Raw genomic sequence first — 12,125 nt, 5'->3', positions numbered from 1 at the left:
TTTGCAGTTTTAGTGTATTTTTATTTTTTCAAAAAGTAAAAATCAATATACATTTGGGTTATATATTTTTGACACTCTTACCCTGTTAAAAATATATTAATCATGCCATTTCCAGTTTTAAAAAAAATACTCCAAAATTTTAGATCAGTCAGTCAACATCCTGAGTATCTCCACGGTTCAGATCCTACCCCTCTGGATGTTTTTTTCCTCCTTGGAGTAAAATCTCTGCTGTGTCATTCTGTTGGATCGCTGCTGTATCACACCCTGTGTGATGTATCATAAGCCTCGCTCCGTGCCAGGGCTGCCTAAGCTAATTAAGTCAGTCTCGTCAACAGAGGCTTTGCAAACAGGACTATGCATAACTTAAAGCAAACCTGGCATATGTGTCTCTCACTACTATTTACTTTCTGTATTAAAGTTTGGAACATGATAAACTGTCATCTGAACAAAATATTTGATTCGCCATCTGAGGAATTGGCAACTTCCAAGCTGAACTTTCACTACACTTACAGAACCTCCACAGGGAAGGCATTGTTCTGGTTCATGATCAAGGGAATTTTCCTCTTTGCCTTCCAGCTTTCGGGAATTGCTTCCCTGTTTCCACCTTCGTCCGACTGTCTGTTCAAGATGTATCTCACGGATTGCTTCCCGCCTCCCTCTCGGTGGCCCTTCTTGGCACTTCCCTGTTCGCGTGAGGTTGCGGGAGTGCAGGGATCTTTGATGTTCTCTCCAGCATGCGATTGGCCTCTACAAGCCCACTCCGCCTGCTGCCCTTTGCCTCGGACACCTTGGGCAAGCTTGCCTCCATCTGTGCATAATCCCCCGGTTGACATGTTGGCTTGGCACTGATCCTCTTCGAGGCGTTGCTCTCTTCTCAGCCTCGGCCGCCTTCTCTCTACCTCGAACTGGAGGGCACTTGGGTTCTTGTGTGACGCCTCTCCGCCGCATGCGGCCTGAGCCTTGATTCTGGCAGCAGGTAGAGGAGGGGCAGGCTTGCCGGAGAGGGATGCTGGGATTCCTCGACGTGTGATGTCTCGCAATTGCTTCTCTCCACTCTTTTCTACGGGGTTAGAGCGTGTCAGCTGCGGTCTATGGGATTTCTCTTGTACTTGAGTTACGACTGGCATGGTTGAAGGAGAAGGACCCACAACTGCTTTCACAATCTTCTGCCTCATAATCGGTTTTAGCTTCCTCATGATGTTCTCCTTCAGCATCATGTCGAACTTACAGTCGCCAAGTTTGGCGTCTTGTTGGATCAAGTGAAGTTTTTTCCTCTGTGCCTCTCTTACCTCCTCTGGGAGATCCAGAGGGGTGAGCTTGAGGGGCCGCCTGGGTGTCTGGTCCTCAGCCAGCCTCTCCAAGTCATGCCTGGGAGACTTAAGCACCAGTGAACCCAGCTGTGCCATGCCCTCCTGGGTCAGTGAAGATGCCATAAGCTGACCCAGTGACTCTTGTCCATGTGAGCCTGACATATGGAGGCCAGGTGTATTGGAGTGGAGGCTGTTTTTAGTTGCCTGTTTGATGCTCTGACCAGTCATATGGAACATGGCATTTTTATCATGGGTGGTTAACATTTCCTCTTGTTGCGCAGGTTCCTAAACGAATGAGACATCATGGACTCATATTAGACCTTAAATGGAAAATACCATTTGACTTTATCAACTATGAGAGAATCAGTTTATTCAGAACATAAAGTTATAAATCTTTACACTGGGTTGGTTAATTGATTATTATATTCCCTGGAATCAGAAATTAGCGACAGACAGTGCACCACCAGTAATTTTCCTGGCTGAAACACATACTGAGAACAGAATGTGTAAAGGATCTCATTCAGAATTGCATATAACAATAAAATGTAATATCATAGATTTTTAGTCTGGTTTATCTTTGCGTTAGTTGGTTACTTAATGCTTTACATGTAAATCTCTTTGTATGTTGTACATGGTGTGAGGTTGCATCCTCTCCAACTACCAAATAACTTATCTGTATGTACAGTAAATGAAGACAATAAGAAAGTTATTTATTGTTGGTAAGATATTAACTCCTCATTAAAAAAATACTTGTGATTTCCATCCAGAGCCGATTCAGAAATGTTCCTTTAAAGTTTCTTTCTTTTTTAATAAAGATATAATTTTAAACAATCTTAAAACATATCTCTGCATTTGAACCATAATGTTTTATTTGACAGACTTTGACTGTTTTGGGTCTGTAACCACAACCTTACTGGATGAAACACATGCTACAAAACAAGATTTGTTACTACACTAGCTATACAATTTATATCAACTAAGATGGTGTAAAAATCAGCAAATAAAAAAAGACAACTATTCATTGTCAGTTTATTTTTATTTATTTTTTAATTAATATGTCTGGATACAATTACTTCTTTGCTTTTCTTCATGTGTGCCCTAAATAAGTAAAAACTTCAAACCGTCTACTAACATGCCATCATGTGATTCATATGTTTGTATCAAGAATAACTGAAAATTTGAAGACAGGAGTTGTTTGGTGATGATAGAAACCCGGTTCTCTGATTCTGCGTTAGCTTTAGCATCTGGAAAAAACAAACAAACAAAACAAAAACAAAAAAACTCTTTTTTTTTTTTTTTTTTCTTAGGGGTCTTCGTTTTTTTTTGGTTTTTTTGTTGGTTTTTACCCCTTTTTTTTTTCCTTTCGGGGCCCCAGGCCATTCAAAACCCCCCCCAAAAAATCCCCTTACAAGGCTAAGTATTAAATATAAAATACGTAACTGCTTGTATTTGTAATTAAAAAAACATTATTGAAGATAGGTTTGTTGTATTAGGTATAATGAAAATTCACCTAGAGCTAAAAATAACTCTCCAAAGTTGATAGAGTCTGTTGCAAATGACAATGAAAACTTTTACATCCATAAACTTTGTTCAGTCATTGCTGACTACTTCATTTTCCCAAATATCAATCAACACAGCTGATTTGATTCAACTACAAGACTAAAATACAGATCACTGAAACTATTACTTTCATATTTATGTAGGAAAATATCTTTTTCACTCAGACAATGTTACTGTTCTGTTCCAAGGCAACTTGTACTGCTAAGAACTTTTACTTTCTTCGACAGTTTAACAAAATGCAAACGAGTCTCTGGTATTGTGTACTCACGGATTTGATTAACAGGTCTTGTCTGAATTTTTGCTGAATCATATCTTCTCTGGCCTTAAGAACAATGCTGCAGCTCTCCCTCTGTTTGTTTGGACCGTGCCGCTAGCAGCGCGGTTTTAGCACCCTTAATGTAATTATGTAGATTAGGGTCACGAGCGGCTCCGTGATCTCCAGCTTAGCATCGGGCGGGTCGCGCGCTCGTGCCGAGGCCTTTGTTGAGAAGTTTTCATTACCCGCAGTGGGACTGGAGACTAATATGAAAAGGACGGGAACCAGCTGTTTAAATGACAGAAAACTTACCAAGGTTGCATACTTACATATCTTTGGTGCTTCATTGCCCACTAGATGGCGCCAGAGATCTCCTCTGCGTGCTCCTGTTCGCCAGCGGTGGGGTTGTGTGTTACCTCATCGTCTCTTCACATGTGACAGCCAGCGGTGGGGGAGCTGAGGCAGAACAGCAACGCCCTGGTGTGTGTGTTTAAAACCCCGACACTGAGATTTATTCCAGGGTATTAGTATATCTTAGAAGAAAGGGTGCAGTTTCAGCCAGCATTTGCTGTTGGTTCAAGCATTCAGTTCAAATTCCTAATACTGATAATAAAAATGTATATATATTTTTTTTACGTCCTTAGCCAAGTCGTGCTGTCCCAGGGAGGCAGCCAATTGTTACAAATTCCCTCTGCAGCTAGGCAACGAGCTTGAAATGTACCGCTGGTCTCTCTTTCTCCAGTGAGAAAGACGAGAGGGAGTCCGGCAGCAGATGGTCTGACCCCCACAGAGCCCTGATCTGAGCATCATGAAGTCAGTCTGGGATTACATAAAGAAAAAGTTTTTACACAGAACTGTGATCACATCACCAAAAGCCTTCCAACAAGGCACAGGATGTGGCTCAGATCTTAGAAGCGTTGATTTTCTGGCTGCTGCTGCTTTAGGGTCAAGTTTTACATAAAAATTGCTTTATGCAACACATTATTACAACAAAACAACCATACAGGGCTTGCAGGAATTTTCACACCAATCAAACATTATGTCACCACAAACTGCTACAAACGAGAAAGTAATACGTAATTAGAAATGAGAGGCATAGTTATATGCGATTCTTTTTTTGTTGTTGTTTTTTTTCCTGCAATTACGACTTCAGGACCACTGATAGATGTCTGTACCTGCTTTGCACATCTGGATACGGCTTGTTCTTCACAAAATATGTCAAGCTGAGTCAGACTCCTTGGACAGAATTTTCAAAAATAGATTTTCATCAACTGAGTATTTTTCCCTCTTCCATAAATCGAATTTGTGGAGGTCGGGACTAATAGTTGCTACCACTTGAGCTGTGTTTCTCTGTAGCTCCTCTAGAGTCACCACTGGCTGCTACTCAGTACTCTATAAGATGTTCGTAGCTTTAAAGAGCCAGTATTATGTGACATTGACTTTTTTGCATCATATTATAAGGTTATTCTTTCATCTAAAACATACCTGGAGTAAAACATACATGGAGTGCTGCCTTGATTCTTTCATCCACAAATCTGGAACAACCTTCCAGGAAGTTGAAAAGCTGCTGAAACACTGACCTCCCTTAAAACTGTACAACAAACCAACTTGTTTAGAGTTGCATTTGAACCATAATAAATTAAACACTGACCAACATTTTACTGATTTTCTCAATTATTGACTGTGTGGTATCTTCTGTGACTTTGTATTTTTGTGTTTTTATGACATAAGCCATCTTGAACTACCTTGTTGCTGAAAAGTGCTATACAAAAGTCAAAGTCTAAAAGTATGGGACTTTTTTTCTAGAAATTTTTCGGGATTAATCTAAAAACTTCAGAGATTTTACTAGCAATTTTCTGTCTTTTCAAACTAAGCAATTACCTTGTTTTGTCTGGAAAATTTCCAAGATTGAGCTCAAAATTTCTGAGTTTTTTTCTTGGCAGAAATATACTCCTTTTTTCCCCATCTACAATGACGCTAACATGCTGTCGTACTGCTAACTTTGATACCAGCTAAACTGAAGATGAATGTGCCACATATGCATATCAGATGGATGTCCTTAATACTGCCTGCAATCACATGGTGTCAAACTTTGATCAAATTCTGCTCCAGGCAGTCATTTGTCAACCTAAATATGTGCAGATGGGTGAGATAAGGCACTGATGTGATGTGTTTTGGCTGCAGGAATATCTCCAGATCTTCATCACGCTCAGGCAGCTCCAGCACTTTCCCACCAGCCCACGTTACTGTAAAAAGAGAGAAAGTGGTGCAGAGAGGTTTTTTTGCGCAGTAAGACTTTTACTTGGCGTGTTTCCCATCATCCAGAAAGACTGGGTCGGTTTAAAAATTGTTCCTTTTTTTCTTTTACTTTTTTTTGTCTTGATTGTCCCGTGGCAAACAGCAGCACAACACCTGCTTATTGTTGAGCTTCATCATATCTCTGCCTCAGTGGAGACAATCCTCCGCACGGCAACTTGGCTTCTCTTACACGATCATTTAAGATGCAAAATTATAGGCAAGTGAAGGCCTCAACGCCCCTCTGCCACGGCTCTTATTGTGCTGCCGTCTGAGTTGCCTGATGCTCACGGCTGACAGTATAATTACTGCCGTGTGGGAAGGGATAAAACGGGATGCTGCACGCTCATCCTGCCACCGAAACATCCAGCTGCACGGCTCGGACCACTGAGAGAGGAGGGAGGGGGTTGGAAGAGGACAGAGGCTCAGCAACAGGCAAAAGCAACAACTCCTCTACTGACTTTTTATTTTTGGAAATAAAGTTAACAGGACAGAAAAAAAAACATCCATTTGCTGTTGATACAGCGACGAATTAAAGAAAAGAGTTAAAGAGAAGGTTTAAATTTCTCCCAAAAAACTCAGAAAATCCGAGATCCATCTCAGAATTTTTTTAGAAAAAACGTGGAAATGTCTGAGTTTCAAAAGTTGAAGAACGTCAACGTTTGGAAAGTTTGAAAAGTTTGAAAAGTAGAACATTTTCCACCTTTGAAATATTGACAAAAAAGTTCTTTTTCCATTAGCAGATAACTTCACTTACAAGAAGACATTTTTTCATGTTATAAGTGAAATAATCTGCAGATGGAACAAGAACTATTTCATCCACATCAATGAATTATTGACTTGAAACAAGCTCCACTGTCTTACTGAAAAGTTACTTGTAAGTTAGTTTTATCTTGTAAGTTAGTTTTATCTTATTTCAAGGTTACAAAGATATTTGCACTAGAAACCAAACCAAAAATACTTGGTGAGATATTGCGTTCTCACATCATCAAAACAAAATGTGCCAAAATTATGTTTAATGTGCCAGATGTGTGTGTCACACATGAAATCAAAGTTATTTTCTCACATATTATTTATGACAGTTAATGTAGCATCTAGCTCTTCTTACATCTATGCCCACTAGCAGCTGGAACATTTTTAAATGGATGGTAGAATAATACGTTTTCTATCCCACTGGGGTAAAAAGCCCAGATCAGATGTAAACATACAGTAACATCCAACTGGAAATGCTAACAGAAACCTACAGTGTGATGTGAAAATTAAGATTCACATCTAACTTTTTACTTTGTTAAGCCACATATTTTCACTAAACTGTGGTTTGAAAGTAACCATAGGGTCAATAAGTGGATAAAGAAAAACAAAAACACGTGGATCTTATTTCATTAGAATGTCCAAATTTTGACGCCGTTGTGAACTGACATCCATTTTCTGCTCCACTGGGAATCTTCATTTCCTTAAACACTGAGCTTCAGTTGTTAATGTGAGCAGCAGCAAAGGTCCTACAGAGGGCTGGGTCACACATGTACTTCAAGTTTGGTGTTGAAAGGGAACAAGCTACTTCTTATGGGACAAGTCAGGCTGTGTTCACAGTTAATAACAGCTGATATTAGCACGAGATAATAGTTTTGTGATTGTATATAAACAATAACGTCTGGGTTAACGTGTGGGTTTTTATGTCTAGACTTGTATTAATTTTTAAGTCAGCCGCTGCACAGCGGAGCTCTGAGTGTCTCTTTGTATTCATCACCAGCAGCTGATGCAGTTCAGCCTTTTAGCCTCAAAAGTCCTTAGGAAAACTGAGGAATACAGTAAGGCATTTCAGTTTTCATTGCTCAATTTGAATAAATGTTGTTTAGTCCGCAGAGCAGTTGACAAAACTGATATTTCAATAATGTAGTAATAGTTTACTACCAAATCTTTATAAATACATCTTTAAGTCACCTATTTAGAATTGGTTTGGATTGATAATACCTGGAACACTGATTGATACATCTGATGTATATTTGCTTGATGATTTAGATGATGGCCCTCGACAAGATGTAAATGTTTATTGCTTGTTTTGTGATTGGTTACTGTGTGATGGCTTTATGGTGTTTAAAGCACTTTGTTGCTGGAATGTGCCACACAAACAAACTTGACTTTAATTTTAAAAAGGCGAGCGCTCGCTCTTCACAACGATCCGATGTGAGTCATTTACAACAACAAGACAAAGGGCTTCAGAAGGAGGCTCGTTATTTTATTCAAGTGTGTTATAGCATCACCTGGGCCAGTCAACCCAGTGAGTCACCCACACAAAATCATGCACACACACACGCACACACACACTCGATGAGAGAGAAGGAACCAAAAAGCAAACGGAGGGGAAATAAATGAAACATTTCGTAAAATATTCATTTCACTTCGAAGGAATCTCAACAATCTCCATGTTTTTCTTGACAAGAGAGCCAACCGATATTGGAGTGTATCTTTACAGACATCAGTTTCGAGATTGTGACAGAATTTAAAAAACTTATTGTTAAACATGGATTGTAAAAAAAAAAAGGGGGGATGATATGCAACATCCTGAACTGAATAATGACCAGCGGTGACGTACAAGAAACAAACACAGAAAGGAGTGCCGCCTTTCTGTTGTCTTGTATTGTACAGGTAGTACTGCAATCTGTGTCTCTTTATTCTCGTCATTAGACAACATGGCGCTGAGGAGAGAGTGATGGCCTGACGTCACCAGAGACGGCAAATGACGAAGTGAAGCGTTAGCCGCACGTGAAGCGCGGCCCAGCTAACAGACAGAAAAGAAAAAAACAAGAAAAACCGGCGGGAATCTATTCGTCGGCCGCGCTGCTTGACGCAACTTGGCAAAGGACACGAGGCAGTTTGTTGGGAACGACCGGGCGTGGGCGTTTCTCTTTTCCCCATCTGTGTTGGAGAGTGGAGGAGCATCGGTGTGACATGTGGCATGATGGCTGACCGATCTGAGTAATGCGCGGCCATGTAGGAGGGACGTGAAAAACAATCTCCATTATAAAGAGGCCATTTGTTTCCTTTGTTAAACCCCCCCAAAGATTTATTATGGCTGATATATTCCCCTAGAATTAAACTTGGAATAATTTCACTTAAGTAAATTAAAAGCAAATGACATCTTAAATGTAAATGTGCACTTAACTCCCATCGGTCTGGTTGAAATGATATTTTCAGATTTGTCAGTTTGGTATGTTCAGTTGACATTTTTAGTGGTTATAATGGACCTGGTAATCCATTGAAGTAGTACTGTAAAAAATACCTGTAATCACATTTAAAGGCAGAAAAACTGAGATGATTGATGGTATAAAAGGTTTTGAAAGGCCAGTAGTTTCTCCAAATTCCCTTAAAAGACTCACTTTATGTTTTATGAGACACAAATGAACCCATGAAGTGAAAACTGAAGACAGTTTCATATTTTTTCTGATCCTCGTGCCAGGCAATACTCATCTTACTGAAAATCAAAAACGTAAATGATATTAAGGAATTTTCTTGTACTTTTGTGCTCAATGATCAGATGAAAATTAAGCTTTATATCATTGTTTTATTATTTCACAAACCTTAATTAGTTGAAATGAAGCTTTAGTCCTCAAGGCATCATTTCATTGACTTTATAATTTTTACCCGTAGGTCCCAAAATCCCTGATTTTTACTTTTTTTTTTTTGAAGTAGACAGAAAATATGGGACATTTTCCAAAAATAAACACCAAGTGAAATATTTTTGGACGTGTATTACATCCATTGGTCAAAAATGAGTAACATGGATTTTGATGCATTTTTATTTTTGGAGTAATGAAAATTAGAATATCTGAAGCTGGACGGTCACATGGTTTAGGAACTTCGGAATCGGACGCAACTTTCGCAGACCACCTGTGTCACCCGTTCCTTAGAATAGGCCATGCCGTACGCATACAGGAAACAAAACGGTAAAGGAGAGAGAACCACGGCCTTCTGCAGACAGCATGCTGGTGGATAACTACTTTGTTATTTCAATCCAGAAGACTTTTAGTTTTTTGGCAATCTTTTGAGGTGTTTTGTGAATAATCGTGCAAAAGTACGTAATACCTCACCATGCCTGAAAAACGTTTATCAAAAGTATTCATGTTGCATGCGGAGTAGTTAATACAAAATATCAAACTGCCCCAGTTGCAGGAACTGGAATAACGATCATAAATTTGCTTAATGGAAACATGGCAATTTTGAAAAAACACATTTTTTGATGAAAAAGAAGGAGTTTGTGCTAGGATGGGGTGGTTTGGCAACCATACCGAAATTGGTTTATTTTGCCAAACTGCAATGTAAACACTTCTATCGCGTCACACAAGACACATGATCAACATCCAGACGTTGTCATCGGCACAAACCATGAAGAAGAAGACAATACAGGAAATAGATGGAGGATGAAGAGCGGTATGTTTTTTAATGGCTTATCACGTGAACAAACGTATTCACCTGTGATTTTTATTTAGTTTCTCAACTATTGAAAAAATCCATATAAAATACCACAATTCCAAAATTGTGTTTTTCTGACAATAGTTGCACATCGACTTCGTTCTGACCACATTTGGGATGGAAATGCAGCTGCTGAGAGCCAACTTCAACTCCTCGGATGAAAACCGGGAGAGTCGAGAGGAAAGTTTGCTCTGGCCAACTCAGCACTGAATTCACCAGAAGCTCAGGCTCTTCTGTACTGACCATGACTTCTTAACCCTGACTAGCTTTTGGGAGACACTGTCCACATGGGATCTCAAAAACAAGTTGGAAGAATTTGCGAGCCAGGGCTGTGGAAAACAGAACGACACCAGTGTTTTCCATGAGAACATGTTTCTCCATTCCTCCAGATAGAGGCTGTACTACATGCTGTGGTTCATGTGTCTGTTTGACGGGGCGCTGCTCCGTTTCAGCTCTGTGGAGCTTTTTCAGGTTTGGTTTGTTTTCTGCACATCTTCTCCTTCACGCTCCACTCCAGTTTCTGTCTAGCAAAATGTCAAATAAAGGCAACTGGTGGTATGTATTGCACCCAAGGCGGCGGGACGTCGGGCGGTCATGGATGATAGACGATTAAAAATGTGGAAAAGGAAAATAAAAATCTAAGGGTAAGAAAAATAGCTACCTTCAGAAATTAATTAATTAATAAATTAATGCAATCAGTAAATTTTTTCTTGATTCTTGTTTTGATTTTAAACTATATATTCAGTACATTTATTTGAAATTGCACAATTTCAGTCTAACCCACTGCATCTGACTTCATTTGCTCCAAACTGATTTGCAAATCTCAACATCTCATCTGTCAGGGTGAATGATTGTTTTCTTACATTTGCTCCCTCATTATTAACATAAAAATGTAGAATTGAATGTAATGTAAATGTTACGCTTCATAATAAAAAAAATTTGAAATAGATCATTTGTGAGAGCTAAGCCTTTTTATTTTTTAAATTTACTTCCATGATCCAGAAAATCACTTATGCATTCGCTTTGTTTAGTTTGAAGTTATAATAATTCAAGCTTCATTCTTTATCTCAGTCACAATTTCTGGCTGATTATATGTCTTATTTTTAAAGCCAGTTTTGTTACCGTCAAGTAAAAATAGTAAACAGACCTCAGAAAATAAAACTCAAACTGTTATAAAGTGAAAATATCTCCTAAATTAATAAAAACAATCATTTCCTAAATACTGTGAAAAATAATAATGTCTAGATTGATTTATTAGCAGACAGGGCCTCACAGCTGAGGGTCAGCGGAGAACTGAATGTTAATGTTCATGCGGGTCTTTATCAGAGCTCAGATCTGAAGATAAAAGCCAGTTTTCTAAGCCGCCATGTTGAAACGTGTTGACTTGACTAAAAACACTCTGCTGCTGTTTCTTCAAGGCACGTATGCTTGTGTGTAAAACACAGGTACTGTCCATTCTTGGAAAAAAGTGGAATTTTTTTCTTTTTGTATCCCAAATGTTGCTATAAAATAACTGTAGTTGTAGTAATGAAAACGATGCCTGAACCTCTGGTTACATTTCTCACAACTGACTGGGATTGAAGGCATTTGACCATTCGTCCAAACAGAGTTCTGCTCAACTCGTTTGATACGGTCAACTCACCGAGAAATGAATCGGACTCCTGTTAAAAACCCTGTGATGACACCACTCTAACTTGAAGGTCCAGAAGGTTTTCCAAAAATGCCAGCAAATTTTAAACTGGTTTTAAAGACAGACAGACACAGTGCTCCCAGAAGCATCCATACACCCTTCAACTTTTACATTTTGTCATATTACAACAAACCTCTGTGTATTTCAGTAGCCCAACACAAGTTGTCAGTTGGGAATTGTCAAATTGTCATTCTCATGTCTTAAACAGCTTCTAACCTGTTTTTTTTTTTACCATGTATTTAGCTCCATACCTCCACTCTGCTGAAGAGCTGATTCTGCTGCCACTACTCATCACCATTAGTCTCATCTTACATTTTTTTCCACATTTCCTGTTTCCTCTATTGCAACAAACTATAAGTGGCCGTTTTTTTCCCCTCCTTCTCTCCATAAAGTTGCCAATGACAGTAACAGTTGTGCTGCTTACTGATTTCTTTTAGGAGTAACGAAATAAATATTTGTTTGCCACCGTTATCAGATTTTTTTTTTTTTTTTGGGAAATGAAATTCTAATAAGTTTGTAGTTGTAATGTGACAAAATGCAAAAA

General features: G+C 39.0%; 1 protein-coding gene across 2 annotated transcripts; it reads right to left on the bottom strand.

Moving 5' to 3' along the window:
- LOC103153402 (uncharacterized) lies at positions 1 to 3,713 on the bottom strand. Of its 2 annotated transcripts, none has more exons than XM_007574318.2 (2): positions 3,456 to 3,713; positions 1 to 1,595 (listed from the first exon to the last, which is right to left on the bottom strand). In XM_007574318.2, the coding sequence occupies exons 1-2, from the start codon at positions 3,471 to 3,473 to the stop codon at positions 507 to 509; spliced, it is 1,107 nt and encodes a 368-aa protein (XP_007574380.1). In that variant the 5' UTR covers positions 3,474 to 3,713; the 3' UTR covers positions 1 to 506. The 2 variants fall into 2 exon arrangements, with proteins under 2 accessions (XP_007574380.1, XP_007574379.1); XM_007574317.2 differs by lacking the exon at positions 3,456 to 3,713 and adding an exon at positions 3,139 to 3,418.
- Positions 3,714 to 12,125: the final 8,412 nt, after the last annotated feature.

The sequence above is a fragment of the Poecilia formosa genome, unplaced genomic scaffold, assembly GCF_000485575.1.
Source record: "Poecilia formosa unplaced genomic scaffold, Poecilia_formosa-5.1.2 Scaffold349, whole genome shotgun sequence".
Lineage (NCBI taxonomy): Eukaryota > Metazoa > Chordata > Actinopteri > Cyprinodontiformes > Poeciliidae > Poecilia > Poecilia formosa.
This window is presented reverse-complemented; position numbering and strand designations above follow the sequence as displayed.

What these genes read in the sequence shown, in the direction of transcription:
- LOC103153402 (XM_007574317.2), bottom strand. Translation starts at nt 3,180, where the DNA reads ATGATTCAGCAAAAATTCAGACAAGACCTGTTAATCAAATCC. An exon ending in AAGACCTGTTAATCAAATCC is followed by an intron (nt 1,596 to 3,138) that starts GTGAGTACACAA and finishes TCATTCGTTTAG; the next exon opens with GAACCTGCGCAACAAGAGGA.